Here is a 23305-nt window from a genome sequence, read left to right on the forward strand (position 1 = left end):
GAATGGCCAAGTAAAAGTCCAGACCGGAATCCAATCGAGAATCTGTGGGCAGAGCTGAAAACTGCTGTTCACAAACGCTCTCCATCCAACCTCACTGAGCTCGAGCTGTTTTGAAAGGAAGAATCGGCAAGAATTTCAATCTCTAGATGAGCAAAACTGATAGAGACATACCCCAAGCGAATTGCAGCTGTAATTGCAACAAAACGTGGGGCTACAAAGTATAAATGCAAGAGGGCCGAATAATATTGCACGCCCCACTGTTCAGGTTTTTATTTGTTAAAAAAGTTTAAAATATCCAATAAATTCCGTTCCTCTTCACGACTGTGTTGATTTTTGACCCCCAAAAATATTTTATATCTTAATGTTTGAAGCCTGAAATGTGGTGAAAGGTTAAAAAGTTCAAGGGGGCCGAATACTTTCACAAGGCACTGTAATACTGTTGACACCTTTTGAAATTTACAGTATTTTCTTTCAGTTGATTGCTCTGTTTATTTGTTTCAGAGTCAAAAAAACAGACTCCTCAGAAACATGAGAATAAAGATAATTGGCACGGCTCAGACTATCACCCCAAAGAAGCCTCTCACACCAAGTTCTCCTCTCATAATGATCATAGACAAAAAAAGAACGACAGGCCACCCCGTTTCCACAGGGACACAGACTTTCCCAAACCAGGCCAGGAGCCATTCTCAAACAGTATAAACCTCCAAACCTCATCAGTTCAGCAGTGGAAGGGCAAGGATGGGTTGTCACAAGGACCACCAGACACGCAACCGAATCACAAGAAAGAGACTGATGATGAGCATATTATTGCATCTTCCTTTGCATCTTTTACTCGTTCCAAGGAAACTCAACAACCGACAGAGTCATTTGGATCAGCTCCACAGTGGTCACGGAATGGCAATAGTGGAAACATGGTTGGATCATTTCTCAGGAGAGGGACAAAGGACAATAGATCGTCGTCTAAACTGGTGAATCCTTCAGGAAATGACATAATCCCAAACCCCAACCCAAACAACTTCAAACGAAAGGGCAAACCTGACCGAGCCAACTACTTTGGGCGTCAAATGGATAGTATTCAACCATACCCAAGGGGAGAAAATTTCAGAACGTCATGTGAAGTAGAAACGTTACAGGATTCACAATTCTTGACAGTCTGTCCATCTAATTACCAAAATGGAGATGTGGTGCCGATAAGAACTGGGCCAATCAAGTCAACAAATACACCTGGTCCCACTCCTAGTGAACAAACTCCCAAGAGGAACAGTCATAATAATCCTGGTCCCAAAAGAAAGTTTGGGCAAGGTAAAGGTCAAGGTCCTCGAGGAACAGTGAAACCTCCTAATGTAGGTCAGACATGGAAACCTGGAGATCAGTGCCTTGCTCTATATTGGGAAGACACAAAGGTATGTGTTGTTGTATGCTTCATTCATTAGAACTTCAGAAATACATGGCAATAAATGTCACAAAATTAACTTTATTCTCCATCACTTTTGTTGTGTAGTAGTAACAGTAGTTCTGTCAATCTTCAGCTAATAAAAAGAAATGAGAACATTCAAGAATAATTACTTTACTTATATTTAAGGATTATGGATCCACATATGTGCAGTTAAACTGCATGTGCACGTATCAGTAATTGTTTTGACAGTTATCTGCATTTGTTGAAATTAACTGACAATTTTCTGTCTTGACATGTGGAAAAGTTCTATCATGCCACAATAGATGCCGTGCATCCGTCAGGCTTGACAGCTGTAGTTGTGTTTAGTGATTATGGAAACTGCGAAGAGGTCCTCCTTCATAACCTCAAGCCTCTTTCTGCTGACATCATGGTAAGGTGAAAATCTCATTAATATAAACTAGAAAATTCAAGATGGATTTTTAAATGTGCCATACAGTTAATTGAAGCCGCACTTTTACATATGCTGTGCAAAAACACGTTTCATTTTATGTCTCACTGTCCGACGTCAACTCAGACTAAACCTCTCCTGTTTCAGGTCAGTCAGGATCACCAAAACTTTTTAAGTTGTTAAATGCCACAATAATGAGAGTGAATTTTTCTTTTTTTTTTTTTTTTTGTGAATGTTATATTATTTTGTTCTACGTCAAAAATTCCCTTACATTCCCTTAGTATCGAGTAGCATTTACTTTGAACTGCATAACTTTTTGGGTAACCTTCCACAAGCTTCTGACAGTACTCCACTAGAATCCTCGCCCATTCCTACTGACAGAATTGGTGTAACCGAGTCAGGTTTATCAATTGCCTTGCATGCTCATGCATTTTCAGATCTGCGCACAAATTTTCAATGGCATTCGGATCACGGCTTTGTAAGGCCCACTCCAAGACATTAAATTTGTTATCCTTAAAACACTTTTTAATCATTTTGGCAAGATGCTTAGGGTCATTGTCCATTTGGAAGAGCTATTTGTCACCAAGTTTTAGCTTCCTGGCTGATTTCTTGAGAAGTTGCCTTAATATCTCCATGTAATGTTCTTTCTTCATGACGCCATCTATTTTAATGAGAATATTTTATCACAGCATGATGCTGCCACCTCTATGCTTCAAAGGTTGTATGGTGTTCTCTGGTCTAAAAGCTTCCCAATTTTTTCTCCAAATGGAATGTTGGTCATTAAGGCCAAACAGCTGTACTTTAGTTTCATCAGACCACAGGACATGTCTCCAGAAGTCAAGATCTTGTCTTGGTGTCTTTTTGCTAAGTGTAATCTGTCAATTTTTATGTTTTTTAGGAGTAATGGCTTCATTCTTGGTGAGTGGCCATTCAGCCCATGTCGGTGCAGGACTCATTTCACTGTGGGTAATGACATTTTCTTACCATCTTTGTCCAGCATCTTCACAAAGTCTTCAACTTTTGCTCTGGAGTTGATTTGCACATTTCAGACCAAAAAACGTTTATTTTTGGGACACAGATCCCGTCTCCTTCCTGACCAGTGTGATGGCTGAACATTCCCATGATGTTTATACTTGAGTATAGAGTATAAGTGTTTGAACGGCTGAATGTGACACTTTTAAGCATCTGGAAATTACACCCAAGGATGAGCCAGACTCGTGGAGCTCTATGATACTTTCTCTGGTGTCCTAGCCAATTTCTTTTGATTTTCCCATAATTTTAAACAAGGAGGGTGTTTGAGGTGTGGCGCTTAATAAATGCCCAGGTGTGCCGTCAATTAACTCAAATATTATTAAGGGTTAACCTATCAGGAGCTTCTAAAGCCATGACCTCCTCATCTGGGCTTCCCCATGTTGTTTAAAGACATAATACATTTTTGTGTATGTAAACTTTTGACCTCGAAGAAAATTATATGAAATTCTCTAAGAAGCTCTCTCATGATTGTGGCATTTAACGAAAATTCTGGTGAATCTGACTGACCTGAAACAGAATTATTGTTTCTTTATTCCTTGTAATGGAAAGGAACGGAATTAAGAGCACTTTATACTCCCGCAGTCAACAGCGCCCACATTGCACCCGGAACCTGCGCATTGCTCCGCGCAGCACCTGTGCATAGCTTGTGCGTAGCTTTCCACGGAGGGGTTAAAAAAAGTTGCATGGATAGCCACGGAGCTCATCTTTCGTGATTGGCCTGTTTTAGTCACATGCTGTGATGACATACTCAGCGTTCATCCTGGCTCCACAAACTACCTACCCCGCTGCCTTCTCAATTGATTTTGCAGCATGATTAAGCTATCATCTGGTCATTTGGGTCCATTTGTTGAAGCAGACACTCTTCCACGTTTGTTGTTGCTTTGTTCCTTGTTACGGAAAGGAAAGTAAAAATGGCTACAGGAAATTACCAAAATGTGCTGAGGAAATTCCATGCTGTGTCGTCCTGGCCAGTATCAGCCTTAGCGAGACCTCTGATTTGAAGAACAGCAGCAGCACATTTTCAAGCCAACTAAGCTGTGATGTCAGCTCAGTCGCCACACGAGTATAAAGAGGCCTTAAATGCGGCTACTGGAAATTACCAAAAAGTGCTGAAGAAACTCCCCCCCTGTGGCGTCGTAGCCATTCCCAGCTGTAGTGACACCTCTGACTAGGAGAAGAACTGCAGCACATTTTCAAAACTGCATGCGTGAGTTCCACTTGAGTATGAAGGCAAACTACGCGCGGGATAATCCCTCTAATCTTAAACTATTTTATCTTTGGCTCTGGGAAAATAGACATTTGATCATACTAAACCTACATCAAAAGTGTCTTATTTGAGACCAGACTCATGTCTTCATTAAGCTGTAGGTAGTCAATTTTGTGGCCATGGTTGCAGTATTTCCCATATGTTTTAAGTGTTTTCCTCTGTGCACCCGTTCCACTTGAAACATCACACACCAATGGGAATCCTATCACAGGCTGAATTTCATCTCCTCCTGTGACTCGTGACAGGAAGAATAATTGACATTTTCCAAAAAAAACTTCAAAAAATAGATAAATGTGTGAACATTATGTTCTAACCATCACTGGCAGTTACCGTAGAGACGCATGCCTGAAGAAAGGAACATGCTAACCACTATAAGGCTTCCTCTTATCTCCAGTTTGAAAGACTTTTTGTATTGTCACCATGGTTACATGAAATGTTTCAATTTGATTATATCGCAAGTGGTGCAATCAAGACTTTTTATATGTAGTATATGGGGTTTCCTTCAATACTGTGCATTGTATATTAGATGAAAAAATGGGAAAAATTAAACTTGAGTTTGAGGAATAACATGGGATGCTTAGCTTTGCAAAGGTTTTCTGCTTAGCCACAGTTAGAAGCATTACATTGCTTTGCCAGCATGGCCATAACAATGAATTTTCAAGTTTACGCAATATAACGGAGAAAACAATTAAAAGAGAATAACATTTAATCTAACAACCATAACCTCTGTTAAATTCTCAATGTCAGGAGGAAGAAGATGGTTACTATGACAGTTCCCTAGAATTTCGTCGTGGTGGTGATGGACAGCCGAGGCGCACAAGACCAACACAACAATATTACCAGCCACCGAGGGCACGAGATTGATGTCAACGTTTACTCTGGCAGATGAACTTATATAAAATTGCAGGGTCTTCTCCTTAGTGATAATATATTCTGTAAATGTCTGTGTTTATAGACTCTTTGAACTACACTATTACAGTGTTCTGAATTAAGGAAGGAATTTTTCATCCTCGTAATTATAGTTAATATTTTTTTAACTTTGTGTTAATGTGTATAATACACATTAAAAGAGGTTAAAAAGGCCCAAAATCAACTTAGTGTATTAAATGAAAACCCCAACTGTTTAAATTTTCTTCTCTAGAATGAAGCACTGAGTACGCAATATATTCCATACTTAGTCAATGCAATTGGGCATAGATAAGATGCGTTTTGTGGTAATTAACTTCAACAAATAATTCTCTCAACTAGTTAGTGTACTTTTTCATTAATTTTTTTCTGTCTTCATCAATCATGAGTGTTTCCTAAACTCAACGTCATGGAGGACATTGTAAAGGGCTTACAAGGCAAAAACCGACTGAGCACTTGATTTTGTTCAGCTCACTTATTGTAAATGATGTGAAGGTTTCTTAAAAGGATGTATTGAAATAAAACCCAATGTATCCTGTACATTTGTTGCATTTTTAATTATCAAATGAAACTAATTCAGCATAAGGAACCTCAAAGGGTCTTGGCTATTTGCCCCACTGCTCAGTTGAAACAGCACCATGGTCATTCGTTTGTCTTGTTCTTTGTAGGAAATCCCACCATGTAAAACAATCTCTTCCCCTGTAATTGAGATGATTGCACAGCAGAGATATCATTTTGCACATTACAAAAGCGATTGTTCTTCAAGCATTGCACACATGGTACTTGAACTGTGTGAGGGATGAGTTATACACATGAAGAAATATTCTGCACCTCGGCTCCAGTTACCCCTCCACCTGCAGTATGAGACAAATGAGCAATGCACAAGGGTTCAGTGGAGGTTTGCAGTGCTCTTTTGTATCACCGCTCCAATAGATTTGCTTTATTTTTCTACAGAGGCCTCAAGATGAATAATTAATATATTGTAATATGGAAACCTATTCAAGAGGAACTGAAAGTGAAGCCATTCAAAGGATTTGGGGGACTGATTGTCACACTGTCAATATTGAGTACAGATTTTCAATCAAACCAATGATATTTTTTTAAAGGTAATTTCAAATGATTTTTTTTTTTTAAAACAATAATTTGTAACAATATCATCATCCAGTAGATTGGGGGCCTGAATTAACAGTGAAACAGATTTGCTTTCAACAAGTCCTCTTAAAACTTTGTGGTTAAAAAAACAAGTGGATTTTTATTCTAAAGTCCATGCCAATAAAGGTTAAAATAATCAAGTCATTCAAATAATTTAAGAAACAAAGAAAAGGGTTTCTGGATTTCTGCATTCTTGTGTACATGTGCAAATGTATTTTGTATTTCACTTAATATAAATGCAAACAACCAAACAATTTGAATAAATGGGTAATATTAATATCTTAAATCTCAATTTACTCCACTTTATTCTTGTTTCAAATCACAATTATTCGTGTTTGAAGTTGGCTACATTTTTACTAAAGTCGATCCTTGGACTTTTCATCATCTGCCAACCTCACACAGGCAGTGAGGTAATTCATGATGAAAGAAATATCCAGCAAATTGGGGCACCTAACAGTTTTTTAAGTGACAATTTATTTGTAACTTACTAGGTCCTAGCGCCTCTGTTTAAATGCTAGCACATCCCACAAGAAATTCCATCATGGAGCAAGGATAATGACAGAGGACCAACGCAGTAATGTTTGGCAGAAATTAGACAAGTCTTACTCAATTGCGTCGTTTCACATCTATCAAAGATGCTACGTTGTTGATGCATAGCTGAATTAGTACTGTCCCAACAAATGTCCCCTAAATGATTTATATTGAAAGTTGGTTTAAATTAAAGTTAAGTATAACCATTTACTCTTCACAAATTTGCAGACGCAAAGACAATCAAGATTGGTCTATTCTGTCTACACTCCCCATCTCAGGGACAGCACATATTTGGAATGACTCGTGAATGTGTAGTATTGGTGTATTGGCTATATATTACCAACCTCTTCATCAGCTCTGCAGCTTAATAATTTTTACAGATACACATGGAATGCTGTGTGCCCCTCTAGAGGAGGCTACCCTTTCCCAAATAAACTAACTTTTTCTCTGTATGCCTGTCTCCCACCTCATTCTCATATGCCTTTTCATAGCCAGCGACCATTATCTTGCATTTTACCTGACACTCCATTCTCACTAAGGTACCTTGGTGGTAATGATATCTGAACCCTCTGATCTGTGTAAATGTCCTTTCTCATGCCATTTGTATATCAACTTTAACAACACAAACCTTTCTGTCCCTTCGGAAGAGTGAAAAAAAAAAAAAACAAGTTTGCATCAGTGACTGGAATGTAGTTTTGCTTTCAAATTTAAAGGTTTTTGTGGCAATGAAAAAGTGCTCTCTGATTAATTTGACATTAAAACTGATGAAGTTAGTGTATTACTTTCATCCAACTGATTTTTTTTAACTCTTACCTATTTCTGTACATGTTTGTTACTTTCATGCAAGTTTTTTTTACCTCCACCTGTACATTTATACACATGTGCATTCTGTACATTGTCAGAATATACAATAATTATATAAAATGAGTGATCAAAAATATCTAAATACTGTAATAGCTTGCATGTCCATATGCACAAATGCATAATAATATAGATAATGGCAAGGTCACTGAAGTATTACTTACTCATGCATTGATTAAAATTGATTTTGTGTATACAAATGCTTGTTCGTATGCTGTTAAACTTCATGGAAATGGAACCATAGGTTGGAGTGCAGAACAATCCCTAGGTTATGGTCTGTAGTGTGGTGGATGTAGCAGCGGTTACTCCTGAATTGTGATTTCCCCAACCATCCTAATCAATGCATCAAGGGCCACTACAAGAAGCTATGTCTGGTCTGTGTTTAATTTCTGTAGGTTTAAACTCATTCAGGTTTTTATGATAGACCGGAAGTTGACCATTAATGGCAGAAGGATCTGAGTTAGGACGTATTCCTTATGAAAGGTTGTGCCATGCTGGTGGATAATCTGATCTAGGGGTCACCTGCAAAGAAGAGTGGTCCACTTACAATGCTGGAGCTATGGAGAGTGACAAACTGTTCTGTTTGATTGATATAATTTAAACCAGGAAATAACTACCTGTTTTATTCCTAATCAGTTTTGGGGTGGCAAAAAAGAACTTTTACTACATGTTCACCGGTGCCTTTCTCAAAAACAGCGCTTATGCAGCTACAGTAAATACAAAGAGTTCAGTGATTAGGAAGGGAGGCACGGTGGAAGATCTGCAAAGCGTTGGCTTCACGGTTCTGTGGACCAGGGTTCAAATCTCGGCCCCGCCTGTGTGGAGTTTGCATATCCTCTACGTGCCTGCATGGGTTTTCTCCAGACACTCTGGTTTCCTCCCACATTCCCAAAATATGCATTAATTGAAGACTCTAAATTTCCCCTAGGTGTGATTCTGAGTCCGACTGTTGTCTGTCTCTATGTGCCCTGCGATTGGCTGACAACCAGTTCAGGGTGTACCCTGCCTCCTGCCCAAAGATAGCTGAGATAGGCTCCAGCACTAACGCAACACTTGTGTGGATAAGTGGTTCAGAAAATGGGTGGATGATTATGAAGAAAGTTACATTTTGAAAGACTTCCAATTTTATCCAATCAATGATCAAGTTGTTTAAGAAAAATGCAGATGCATTTTTTTTACCAGTCCAATTATGTCTTCACTGTAATAAATAGAATGTGCAATGTTCCCGGTGGATTTGGGTGTGTCATTTGTTATAGTCACACTCCTAGCACTGCACTGCATCACACAGTATTTAGCCAACAATCTTAAAACAAAAAGAGATACCAAAGGAGAACATACTGCATGTAATTTTGTGAGTGTTCAACCATGTGAAATAAACGTATTTTGTCCACAATAAAGCCCACCCAACCTTGTGGTTATGTCCACGTAGTCTTACGTGCAAACAGGTGACTTCATTTGAATGCTTGGCATCACTTGGCAAATCCTATTTGAATTGCAAAATGTAACTCATCCAGTAACAATTGTAACTGATGCAGTGATGGATAAAACACTGAAACATTTGCATACAACCAAACATATGTTCCATTGACCTGGGGCACAATAGCTTACCTTCTTTGAATTTGGTTTCAAGCATTGCCTGCAAGTTGAAACTTTTTTTTTTAAAAACCCAGTATTGAACCCGGTGTCCTAACCCCTGAGATTTTTTTTTTTTTTTTTAAATAGAAATCAGTCCATCTTTAGTTAGCCCTAGCATCAGGTACTAATTGGCATTATTACATTTATTCTCAGTTGAAAAAGTTCTCGAGCAATAGGTTAGAGAGAGGTTTCACTGTGTATTGTATTATATTTATTCAATACTTTTAGCACAGAATCACATTAGATGCATTATTTTTGTGTACGTTTTTAGGTTATAAATGATGACTGTAGTTCATTAATACACTTTTGAACGGTATTTTTCCAATATTCTAAACAGATTCACTACAGAAAAACTAACTTTTAATGATTTCATAATACCCACTTAACTGAGTGATGCAGCAATAAGATACGGACAAATTTTGGCAGAGTTTAAAACTTGTGTTGTTACTACAGCAGAGAGGTTCAACAGAATATGAGCAAGGTACTGGATGCTTGTCAAGTGGTAATGGATGTTTTCACTGTGCACTCGACCGTGGCCTACACTGGTCATTCCTCCAACACTCTGCTAACATTTGTTGCCAAGTACTACATGTGATACTCATAACACGTGACAATATAATGGTCAAACAGTGCCTGTTAGTTTGACCATACACTGTGTGGATGAAGAGTGAGTGATGACTCAGCAGCTGGATATTGATCTTGGTCATCACAGGATATGGCTCTACACAGCAAAGGAAACAAAGTAAACCACCTCTCAGTCACTTTGACTGTCCTATTGTTGAGGTGCTTAATGGCTCTGATGCCACATGCAAGAACTATTGAGCCCAGCTAGTGGGATTTCTTTTTTGTTTGTTTTCAGTAGCACAGGTCTGTTTTTGTCTAACTCCCTGTCTACACGGTATGTCAGCCCGAATAATGGGTTGTTATGTTTCCATTGAATTTCGATCTGTCCGAGTATGGATGAAACCATGAAAAATATCTGTCAAGTTTGAAAATAAATTTGCTATGTGTCCATCCATCCATCTACAGTACCGCTAGTTATCGGAGGTCAGGGTGTGGGGGCAGCAGCAGAGAGGTACAGACATCTCTCACGCCAGCCACTGAGGCTGACTTTTCCTCGGGGTATCCAAAAGGATTCCCAGGCCAACTGGAAGACACAGTCTCTCCAGTGTGACCTCATTCATCCCCAGTTGGCCTCTTCCCAGACGGTTAAGTACGGAACACCTCACCAGCGAAGCATCCAGGAGGCATCGTAACTTTGACTGGAAAATATTTTCTTGATTCTTGCTGACACACAGAGGGGCAGCCAGTGAGGTGGTTGCCCTTCTGACTCTAATGACTTACCCCATAGCTGAGCTCACTTCCTTGTCATCAAGTGAGTGCAGCCCCTTGGAGAATGTTGCTCTTGAGGACTTCCCCCGTCACCTACATCATAAACTCCCACTGATCCGCACTTTTAATCAATCAATCAGTCAGGAGTTGGTATAAACCCCTTTTACCCCAAATCATGATTAATAAACTTACTGAGAATTTTTAACCATTTAATGTGTACAACTTAATAGTTAGGTAAAGGCCCTCTCCCTCACATTGTATAGACAATCATTAATAGTCACATACCTCTTTGTCTTTATGGGCTGGTTTGGTTTTGGGTCTTATTGTAGACTCATTCTGCTAGCTTTCAGACTGACTTCTATGCTCCATGAAATAAGCCTTTCAGCATCAAAGCTGCCCTTCTGGGCATCTGTTGTGTGTTTAGACACAGAATCAAAATCACAGCAGGCGGAAGGCATGACTGATCAAAGTACTACTTTACTGACCAAAGGAAGGCAAGCATTGTTGTAGAGCACAGAGAACAGTCTCTAAGGTGGAGGTTTGGAGGAGAATGTTGTTATTGGGCTTGCTGGGTGTAGTGAGTAATTAAATGAGGAGACGGTCAATTTTCTTTTAAATTTGTATATATAGAGCCATCCATTTATGAGCCACTTATCCTCACAAGGGTCACTGGAGTGCTGGATCCTATCCCAGCTATCATTGGGCAGGAGGCAGGGTACACCCTGAACTGTTTGCATGGCACATGGAGACAGACAACAGTCACGCTCACAATGACACCTACAGGCAATTTAGAGTCTCCAATTAATGCATTTTTTGGGGATGTGGGAGGAAACCGGAGAGCCCAGAGAAAACCAACGCAGGTAGGGAGAAAACATGCAAATACCACACAGGCAGGGCTGGGATTTGAACCCTGGCTCTCAGAAATGGGAGACCAACGCTCTAACCAGTTTCCCCCCACCATGCCGCCCTTTTGTTTGTGTGTTGTATGTGTGTGTTTTTGTGTTTATGTATAGAATATTTACATTTATATAGATATATCTAAGTACATAAAATAATGAAGATTGAAAATGTTTTTTTTCTGATCCTCTGTGATTAATTTAGCCTTTCCTTTTGCTCTTTTGAAGTGATAGAATAACTTAAATGAAAACAGATATACTGTTTTTAGAAGTGTTACTTCTCTCTGGGCTATTGGAAGGCTGTAAACCTTCAAGCCTTTTTTTTTTAACTTCACAGTCTTTTCATGTTTGTAGTTTCCTTTTTCTTGTCGAACTTGACAGTATTCACCCTTCTATTCACGTCTTTCAGCATTGTCAGATTTGGATCCCTGTTGTCAGTTTAGTATTTTGTGTTAATTTACTCTTGAATTGCACAAAGTTATCCAATGCTTTGATCTTTGACATTTCCGATATGTAAATCCTGGTACAATTTTTTTTCTCATTTTTCTGTAGATGGTCCCTGGACATTTCACAGCCCTGAAAAAAGTTATGGGTTCATAACTATCACATACTGTATACCATTTCAATCACCTTTGTGGATGGAAACGCTTCAGACATCACAGAATTTTTTAAAACAGTGTGATGTAGCTTAAGGTAATCTGTATCCATTTTACTCAAGATAAACTAGTATTACTTTTATTAAACATATTTAAATGTTCTCATCTCTGATGGTGTAGTGACACATTTGCCTGACTTTGGTGCGGGCAGTACGTGTTCTATTCCAACTCAGTTACGGTGTGAATGTGACCGGCGACCTATTCAGGGTGTAGTCTGCCTTTCACCCAAAATCAGATGGGATAAAGTCAAGTAATCCGAACAGCATGAGCAGTATTGATTTAACTGCTCTCGGCAAAATTGAACACAAAGTCGTATAATGTCAATTTATATTCAGATGTGCTCCAATGAATAGTCTTGTGAAGTTAGATCCGATCAATGGAGATTGTTACAAAACACTTTAAATTAGTGACAAGTTTCACTAATACAAATACAATTGAATAACAGTTGCTGAAAAAAATGGTGGTAAAAAGGGGGAGAGGGGCGGGAAACACCCAAAAGATATCAATGATGACTAACACGCCTGACAGAAAACCGACACCTGGCGAACTTCACTCACGTTCCCATGGGAAAGTGAGACCTGACGCCCTAGACGTTCATTTCAGCACTCAAACGTGAAGTGGATTACTACCCCAGAGCATCAAAAAAAAGACTGCTGAGGGTGCCATTGGAATGGTAAATTAATTGGCTATCACTACCAACCACCTCCACAAACCCTCACCAACAAAGGTGTCTCCTAGCCACGCAGAGGAATGTCAGTTGGCTAGTGATGAGTTGATGGCATGGCTCACAGGTGATGGAACATCACTGCAGATGCGCGTCATTAACATAATATCTGATGTTCTTGACTGAAATGTAATACACTTTATGAACCCTACTAGTGACTGGATTGCTCCAAACTTAAATGTCTCATGTTGAATCTCTTGTCAACAACTTCTTCTTCTTCTTCTTTTCCTTTCGGCTTGTCCCGTTAGGGGTCGCCACAGCGTGTCATCTTTTGCCATCTTAGCCTATCTCCTGCATCTTCCTCTCTAACCCCAACTGCCCTCATGTCTTCCCTCACCACATCCATAAACCTTCTCTTTGGTCTTCCTCTCGCTCTTTTCCCTGGGAGCTCCATCCTCAGCATCCTTCTACCAATATACTCACTCTCTCGCCTCTGAACATGTCCAAACCATCGAAGTCTGCTCTCTCGAATCTTGTCTCCAAAACATCCAGCTTTGGCTGTCCCTCTAATGAGCTCATTTCTAATCCTATCCAACCTGGTCACTCCGAACGAGAATCTCAACATCTTCATTTCTGCCACCTCCATTTCTGCTTCCTGTTGTTTTTTCAGTGCCACGGTCTCTAATCCGTACATCATGGCCGCCCTCACCACTGTTTTGTAAACTTTGCCCTTCATCCTAGCAGACACTCTTCTGTCACATAACACACCAGACACCTTTCGGCAGCTGTTCCAACCTGCTTGGGCCCGTTTCTTCACTTCCTGACCACACTCTCCATTGCTCTGTATTGTTGACCCCAAGTATTTGAAGTCATCCACCCTCGCTATCTCTTCTCCCTGTAGCCTCACTCTTCCCCCTCTACTTTTCTCATTCACGCACATATATTCTGTTTTACTTCGGCTAATCTTCATTCCTCTCCTTTCCAGTGCATGTCTCCATCTTTCCAATTGTTCCTCTGCATGCTCCCTGCTTTCACTGCATATGACAATATCATCTGCGAACATCATGGTCCAAGGGGATTCCAGTCTAACCTCATCTGTCAGCCTATCCATTACCACTGCAAACAGGAAGGGGCTCAGAGCTGATCCCTGATGCAGTCCCACCTCCACCTTAAATTCCTCTGTCACACCTAAGGCACACCTCACCATTGTTCTGCTGCCATCATACATGTCCTGTACTATTTTAACATACTTCTCTGCCACACCAGACTTACGCATGCAGTACCACAGTTCCTCTCTTGGTACTCTGTCATAGGCTTTCTCTAGATCCACAAAGACACAATGTAGCTCCTTCTGACCTTCTCTGTACTTTTCCACGAGCATCCTCAAGGCAAATAATGCATCTGTGGTACTCTTTCTAGGCATGAAACCATACTGTTGCTCGCAGATACTTACTTCTGTCCTGAGTCTAGCCTCCACTACTCTTTCCCATAACTTCATTGTGTGGCTCATCAACTTTATTCCTCTATAGTTCCCACAGTTCTGAACATCCCCTTTGTTCTTAAAAATGGGAACTAGAACACTTTTCCTCCATTCTTCAGGCATCTTTTCGCCCGCTAGTATTCTGTTGAATAAGTTGGTCAAAAACTCCACAGCCATCTCTCCAAATTGCTTCCATACCTCTACCGGTATGTCATCAGGACCAACTGCCTTCCCATTTTTCATCCTTTGTAATGCCTTTCTGACTTCCCCCTTAGTAATCATTTCCACTTCCTGGTCCTTCACTCTTGCCTCTTCAACTCTTCCTTCTCTCTCATTTTCTTCATTCATCAACTTCTCAAAGTATTCTTTCCATCAATCTCTTGTCAACAACACCACCTGGAAAAAAAAGAAACATGCCCATGTGAATGTTACATAACAAATAGTGAAATACCAGTCACCTCAGCAATCATGAAACATTTGTTACGGGAATTGAAGATGAGTGTGGGACTAGACTGTGCTAAGGGGAAAATGGTTCCGTGATCGGAAATCCAATAATGGATACTTTATATAACCACTGGTTTAAACCACAAATGAATTCTAAAATGAGGTCATTCGCACCGGGCTCTGTCGTTCCTCTTTCACCTCCAACCCACCGGCCCATTCAAAAAGCCCAAAATTCAAAAGCCTTACAATGAGGTGATCTGGACCTGTCGAAGAGCAGGCTTGACTGCGCAACATCTTGTACCACTTCAAAGCTACCGTTTGTGGGGCTTGAGTACCCCGGATAAGGACCGAAGCAGACACTATGCATCAGCTCTGAACTGGCGAGCACCACTTCTCCGGCCGAACCCCGGAATGTTAAGCCGCCTGTTTCAATCGTGTTCAAAACTCTAAGGTCCAACTTTGCGGAGTACAGATTGGTGCATGGTGGTTTAGGAGTCAGGAGGAACACAACTGAACCATCTCCTCTCTTCATCAACGACGAGTGTTTGGAGAGAGTCCGCACATTCTGGTTCCTGAGAGTCCTCGTTTCTGAGGACCTCTCCTGGACAGACGACATCTCAATGGTCATCGAGAAGGTTCAACAGCATCTCCACTTACGAAGAGCCCTCAGGAAAAACAACCTGGACACAAAGTTGCAGCTGGCCTTCTAACACTCATCCATCAAGAGTCTGCTGACATATTTTGTCTCCGTTTGGTACAGGAGCTGCACTGAGACAGACAGAGGAAGATTTTAGAGGACAACCAAAGCAGCACAGAAAATCATTGGCTACCCTTTCCTCTCCGTGGCAGACATTTATTCATCTCGCTGCCTCAGCAGAGCTCATAACATTGTGACGAACACTACACACTGTGCACTCTGGTTTTCAACTGTTGGAGATTATGCCACCTGGAAGGTTGTACAGATGCGCAAAAGCATGGACCAACAGACTGAGGAACATTTTTTTTCTGAGAGCCATCACCACCCTAAATTGTTTCATCTTTCCTCTAGCCGGGCTATTAATGCAAAGGCATGCTGAATTCAACCTCTTGAGCAATTGTTTTTATGCATTACATTTTACATGTATTTTTATTTTTACCTTGCTTCTATGTATCCACTGACACACGACAGGCTCTCCAATGTCATTATCCAGTTTTTATATAACTAATGGAAGATGAGCACTGTCTAATAGGAGTACCTGGGAGCAAGCCTCACGATGGCCACTTGTCTCTTCCCACACGTTCATACAAAATGTGTCCTCTATCATGAAACCAATCATGTTTACCAAAGTTTACAGTGTATCATCCTCTATTTTCGCAGATACACACCCAAACATGATTATCAAGTTAAACTTTGGCCAGTCGCCAATCAGAATGGGTAAAGGCAGAAATGAGAGAAATTGTTGTTCACCGGTTTTTAAAGTTATTCCCGAAAAGCTGCTGTACCTTTTCTTTGCCAAATATGGTGGACAGACGTAATTCCTCTTGGCAGAGAGAAAAGCCTCCTGAAATGCATGATTGGCTAAGATTAACAAGGAGTGCTCATCTGGCACATTAATCTTGGCGTGATTCAATAATCCATCCACACAGTCAGACCATAAATGGCATCTTCCTTGTTATTTCTTTTCAGAAGAGTCAGATGGAAAAGGGCATCAAAGGCTTTGCTTCAATGCCTCTTTCCTGTTCTTCCTTGTCAGTTTTGCTCTTGCTTACATTTACACGTTCTAAACATTGATAGCAATGTTTTCAGTTGCATTTAAAAAAAGCAAGCCTCGTTCACATTATAAAACAGTCTGTGTATTAAGCTGCCAACTTTCTTTTAGGCATGTAGTGAGTGAATTAAATAACATACAAATAAATAGCTTTTATAAATACAGTGTTCCCTCGCTACAACGCATTTCACTTCACGCAGCCTCGTTTTTACAAAACATTTTGTTTGTAATTTTTCGACAGTGTAGACGCTTTTTTTGTTTAACAGCATATGAGTGCGCATTGTGTTCTGTATCCTGATTCGCGAAGGGAAAACCTGCATCATCTGCGTCCCGATAGGCTAAGGGACTGTAAACCATTGTCAACCACCTCAAGTACTGGGACCGCTACGGAGGAGCCCAACGGACGCCCCCACACCCTTTCGGCACACCCACACAAGGCGCCGCGGCCTTGTAGAAAGCTCCTGTAAACCCACAAGCTTAAATTGTCCATATTGACATTGGAAAGTAATGTGCGATATTTATTTGAGGTCGTCTTATTTTAGTGTTTCATAAACCGTCACGGCTTTGTAGAAAGGTGTGTTACATTGTATGGGTGAGCCAAAATGCCCCAGGGCCTGTCGGCCGCCCCCATAAGAATAGATAAAAATAGATTTCTAAAATGGAATGCATAAAATATGTCACACAAGATATTGAAATCAGTGTGCCTTGACATTAATAACAGAGCTAGAGGAAAAAATGAGAGTCCAGGAGGATGATGGCTCTTGGAAAAAAAAATAACAACTGTTCCTGTCACGACGAGGCTCGAGGGCGGACCCAAATGCACAACTCCAGAGGCAAGCAGGTAGAGTACAAAAGCCTTTATTCAGTCTGAGGTCTATGATCAGCAAGTCAGTCCGTAAGAGCAGCAGTAGCAAAAGAGACAGGCTTACTTGGATGGTCCGGGGACAGGCGAGGGTCGGTACACGGCAGGTCAGGTATACAGGAGAACGTTCAAAGCAGGCAGAAGTGTCGAGGGAGTCAGGCTTACGGGGTGAGTTGGAGAACTGGCGAAGGTCTGTACACACAGGTTGTCGATCAGGGATACGAGAGTGCTGGAACGGGACATGAAGCTCAACGATCTGGCGGCGGACTAGTTGTCCCCCGTGTCCTATAAGTACCGGGTGTACTCAGCCCAAACCAGGGTGCAGCTGTGTGCCGACTAATTGGCTGACCACACCCAGCCTGGGGAGGATGCCTGGAGCATAACAGTTCCTCGGTCCGTTGCTGCCCTGGATCACCACCTTCTGAGTGTGTCATGGTACACACTCCTGACTTTGGTGCAGGCAGCATGGGATCAATTCCCGCTCTGTGATGGTATTGATATCTGGCCTGCGACGGACTGGTGACCAATTCAGGGTGTAGTCCGCCTCTCGCCCGACGCTAGCTGGGATAGGCTTCAGCTCTCCTGTAATCCTTCTGAGGATAAGCAGCTTGGATAAAGGATGGATACCACCTTCCAGATAGCAGGAGCTCAAACAGTTGAGAACTGTGATGTGTAGTTTCCCTAATAATGTGCAGAGGTCTGGTGAGGCACCAAGAGGAGTAAATGTCTGCCACGAAGGAAGAGGGCAGCCGACGATCTTCTGTGGTGCTTTAATTGTCTTCTGAAGCCTTGCTCTGTCTACCTCCGTCCAGTTACTTCACCACAGGGAGACACAGTATGTTTGCAAGCTCTCGATGGATGAGCAATTGAAGGCCAGCCTTTGTGCCCACGTTGTTTTTCCTGTCTCAGGTGAAGACCACTGAGATGTTGTCTGTCCAGGAGAGGTCCTCAGATATCAGGACTCCCAGAAAGCTGAATGTGCAGACTCTCTCCACACACAACACTATTGATGAAGATGGGAGCTGGTTCAGTTCTGGTCCTCCTCAAGTCCACAATGATCTTAATTTGTTTTTTCAGTGTTCAGTGACAGATTGTTGTCTGAGCCCCAGGTCGTGAGCTTCTGGACCTCCTCTCTTAGGCTGCCTCGTCTCTTTTCAAGATCAGCCTGACCACAGTTGTGTTGTCAGCAAACTTGACGATGATGATGTTATTGAAGGCTGAGTTGCACTCAAAGGTGTGGAAAGAGTACAGAGACCTCAGCAAGTAGCCCTGTGGTGAGCCGGTACTCACTTGATTACTCCAATAGAATTGTCAGAGAATACTTCATTACTAATTGATGTAGTTATGGATGCCAATTCTCATTTGAACAGGTCTGTTTAATGTCACCAGAAATAAAGTGAGGAAAAAGTAATTCATACCATAAGACTTTAATAGAATTGAAAAATGTTCTTGATGGAGCAATAAACTAAGCACCCCTCTCCACCACTGGCTTTTTTCAGAAAATTTTATATATTTTCACATCAAATTTGCTTAGATTTATGATCAATTTTAAAATTGAATATTTAAATGGAGTATATCAGATACATTACCGTGACCCTTGTGAGCATAAGCAGCACAAAAAATGGATGGATGGATAGATAATTAAATATAAAAATACCTTGCACCACAATGGATGACTGGCTCGTCTATCTGTTTCACAGTTCTGAAAATCCAGGTTTAAATCCTGGCCCTGCCTGCCGACATTTTGCATGTTCCCCCGGGCTTGCATGTTTTTTTTCCCCGGGTACTCTGGTTTCCTCTGACATCCCACAAACATGCACAGTGGGTTAGTTGAGCACTCTAAATTGCTCGTAGGTGGGAATTTGAGTGTGAATCATTGATGGATATATAAATACTTGTATATATTAAAACATCTTTTCATATTGTTGGAAAAATGACCAAAAAAAACCCTTCTAAACTCAAAAGTGTAGGACTTGTGACGTGACTTGGGACTTCCATATCTTGACACGAGACTTGACTCTAGACTTGCCTGTCTTGACTTTGGACTTGACTCGATATCATAGAGTTGAAACATGTAACTTGCAAAAAACAGAATTACATACTTACCTGTGAGCAGCTCATTAGGCGAATAACCTGACAACCAAATCTCACATGTGACAGCCAAGGAGGTATGGCGAGTTTAGTGCCAAAGACTTTTCACAGACCAATTTTTATGGTTTGGTTTTTCTTTTTTTTTTGTGTTGTGCTTAGATAAAATTGAAAAAAACCAACAACCATGAATTGATTTGTATTCAACAAAACATGCAATTAAAAATGTTGTATAGCTGTGCTGTAGTTCTTTGCTGTTTTGATAAATACACAATATACACTTTAGAACAAATCTGTCCCTTATTTTACTAACCTTTTTTTTTGTTTCGTTTCATTTTTGTTTTTTGTATTTTTAATAGGAACAACAAAGAAAATATTCTTGTGAACCACATCATGTAGTAGGACATAACTCTATTGACTCATTGGTGCTGGGGGGAATGGAAAAATGAGTCACAAAGAAAATTCAACAAATCAAAGACAAAATCTGTGAAGCATCTGTGTGGGTTGCTGGGATGGAACACATTAAATTGAAAAATAAAAATGAGATGTGAAGAAAATTATCTATTGCGGGATCAATATATGAGCCTGAATTAAATGAATTTTCTTTTGTCTCATCACCGCAATATTTATGAAGGTCATTCAGTCAATAATAGAAAAAAACGGCAATGGGAAACAACAATACAGTATGAGTTGAGAATGACAAGCCACGTGGATATACTGTACGTGTGTGTGTGTGTGCGCTGAGTTGTAGCAGGCATGAGGATTTTGGCAAGTATGGTAACCGATCTTTCGGTTCCGTTGATTTTTGTCCTGGGAAACGGTGGGAAACGATTTTTCGGTTCCCATTGATAATGCTCATGGGAACCGGTTTTTACATGTACTTCAGTATAAAGCCTTTGCCATATAACAAAGTTTCCTGTTGTGTTTGCAATCTTTCTTTTCTGGTGGTTAGCTGCATGTGCATACAACTGCCAAGTGCAGATTGACCACAAAACTTTATAGATTATAGATTACCGAAAACATAAATTTCACAACACTCGTACTTTGACCACTTTGACTGCATTCGCTTTCAGTTTCATTCGTGTCTCCACAAAACTTTTTTTTTGCCCAGTCGTGGAGTGAGCCGCACTTCACGTGTTTATCCGCATTACCTCGGTGTACGTAAGACACCCCGTCAATATAGTTGAGAATTGACTGTAGCGGGGGTCCCGATATGCCTCGCTGCTTTGCTTCGTTCCGTATTGCTGCGTGGTGTTCCGAACATATTCTGCAACTCAACTTTATCACCTCACCTTCTTCATTGGTTTCGGCAATAAATTCTTCAGATATAGTCCACTTTTGGAATGTCTTTAGGGACATAGTCTCTTGTCTTTTACGCTTAGCAACCGACATGTTTGACTAGCGTTTGAGTGACCCGGATATGAATAACTCGACCTTGCACATGCGTAGCGCAGAAGCGGAAACCGGTGCTGTTTGTAAACCACACTGACAAAGCTGGCCGTTTTAATCATTAAAAATAAAGGGGTTCATGTTGGTTCGTTTTATATAGATTGTTGTATTTCGTTGAGAACTTGTTTTACATTCCACACATAGGCGAATTTTATTAAAAGTAAGCCCTGAGATCTGGGAAACGGACTTTCGGTTCCGTGTTTTCTCAGGCTGGGTAACGACACGGTAACGGAACAATCGTTTCTGTGAAATGCTCATGCCTGAGTAGGGTGCATCTTTATTCACGTTCCTATTCATTAGTACTTGTGTAACCAAACAAACCTTTTTATTGAGTATTTATATGTTTGATTTGATGGTGGCCAAATTTCAATCAATCCAATTTCAAAATGGGACAAAAAATACAATACGGTGATTACGGTTAGTCTACACCATTAATAATTTAATGTAATTTCAGTTGGGCAATGCTGGAGTGACAGATGGACAGAACGCTGGCGCAGAAGAAGGGTGTGTCATATGGCTATTTATCGAGCAGTTTGTATAATATATGAACCAGAAACCTTTACAGGAACCAGCTGTACAAGTCTTCTGTGTGCCAATAGTGCAACCAATAGTGTTTTGTGATGTATCTTTTGGTCCAGACATGTTACAATTTCCAATAAACCTGCATGATAAATTGAGATTACTTAACCTCAAAGTTATAAAGAGTTCATGAACCAAAGCAATGTCATACTACTGACTGCACAGAATTTTCTGCATGGTCTGGTGATGGCTGCTTGTTAGAAGTATTATGGCAGATGGAGGTCATCGGCCACGTAGCTTACACAAGCTCTCTGTTTGGCCTCAACCCCTTTCCAACCAGTTTATGTGCTTCAGTTCAAAAGTTCATTTAATGCACATCAATAGTAGCAAGATAGTATTTGTGTGACATAATAGTCATATTGATATGTTGTATGGGATAGAACCAAATCAAAAAGCAGATCCCCACCATTGTTGAAGACAAAATTAATTGTTCTTGTCAGCGATTTGAAAAAGAAAGAAACATTTCCATTATGCATAATTGAAAATACAATTTTCATGAATGTAGAACTTGCAATATAGCAAGGTGTTCAAATACTTATTTTCTACACTGTAATTGCATTTGGTCAAAGTGAAAAGAAACTAAAATAATAATAATTTATTAGGAAACCATTACCCATTGTCAAAGTTTTCAAAAGGAATACATCTGCAATTATCTGATAAACTATTAAATCTGCTTAATTATTGGAAGTCTTCTCAAGATGTTTTGCCTGCCAAAACATTTTCTTTTTTGGTCAAGATTGCAATGAACATGTTTGTCTATTTTTATCTTTCTCACACAAACAGGAACTTGGAGAAAACGATGCCTTTAAAACCTGCCAATTACATTAACCTTTTTATAGTTACAGTACGTGACACAGTTGTTCGTCATCAAAATTACGTACAACGAGCAACATTAATTTCATTGACAATACTTCCTCATGTATGCAAAGACTGATTGCACCACATTAGGGTTGTAATATAGATTGTTTGTAGGTGGTGAAAAAAAAAACCAAAATGACACAATAACTCAACTTTACTCATGAAAATGATCAATGTACAAAAATAATCTATTTATTGACAATTTGCCCTTAATTTGTTTCAGAAAACATCTTTAATCTAGGCCTGTTCAAGAAGTGTATATCTGTGAAGGTTGTAAAAGTTATGTATTGCACTTTTTTGTCCACAAGTAGAATCCTTCTATGTCAAATGAACATCATAGCTCAGCCCATTTGTGAAATGTACAGGGTGGCCAGAGGTGATTATGAAGGATTACACTGAGCTGCTCCTGATGTGCTCCATGCTTACATGACATGCACTGGTGCTGCGATGCTGTTTGTAATTGGTGATATGCACGTGTGAGTACATTCTCACCACTTGTTTGGTTGTGTATTTATTTTGTTGTTTGAATCAAACTCAAGCAAATCTAAGAAAAACATCAAAAAACAACAAGTCAATTGTACGAGTTCCTTAGTTTGGAGGTTGCACTTTGAAATATTTTTCTTTCTAACTTTCTTTCATATGTTGTGAAAACACACAGATAAACACTCACAGTAAGAATGCATGAATGCATGTTTGTTTGTCTTTCTCCGTATGGGGTGGATGTGAACGCCCAGGCCCTCACCTTTGCAGCCAAACCGGATTTTCAACTTTGGCTTTTTCACCACACAATTTGTGTTGAGTATACTTGGGGTACAGGTATTGTTGATGTTTACATGCATTGTCAATTTCAGCCAAAACATCAGTCTTGCAAATACAAATACAAAAACAAATACGGATTTATAATAAAATAAAGTACTTTAATATTTTCTTTCTCACAAATATTTTGTAAAATCTCAAACACATTCAGAATTGCACATTTGCAGAGGGTGATTTTACTGTATATAAAACATCTTGTCCTTAG

At 40.2% G+C, this 23305-nt stretch overlaps 1 protein-coding gene across 6 annotated transcripts in view; it reads left to right on the plus strand.

Annotated features, from left to right (window-relative positions):
• Positions 1 to 5589, plus strand: part of tdrd3 (tudor domain containing 3) — a 47592-nt gene extending 42003 nt beyond the window's left edge. For 4 of the 6 annotated variants that reach the window (XM_061815098.1, XM_061815096.1, XM_061815094.1 and 1 more), the window contains exons 11-13: positions 502 to 1403; positions 1701 to 1826; positions 4891 to 5589. In XM_061815098.1, the coding sequence (XP_061671082.1) occupies positions 502 to 1403; positions 1701 to 1826; positions 4891 to 5007 (1145 nt within the window). In that variant the 3' untranslated portion in view covers positions 5008 to 5589. Of the gene's footprint in view, positions 1 to 501; positions 1404 to 1700; positions 1832 to 2742; positions 2811 to 4890 lie in introns of all 6 variants that reach the window. The other 2 variants (XR_009794275.1, XM_061815095.1) reach the window with 2 other exon arrangements.
• The last annotated feature ends 17716 nt before the right edge of the window (positions 5590 to 23305 follow it).

Source organism: Syngnathoides biaculeatus, chromosome 3, assembly GCF_019802595.1.
Source record: "Syngnathoides biaculeatus isolate LvHL_M chromosome 3, ASM1980259v1, whole genome shotgun sequence".
NCBI lineage: Eukaryota > Metazoa > Chordata > Actinopteri > Syngnathiformes > Syngnathidae > Syngnathoides > Syngnathoides biaculeatus.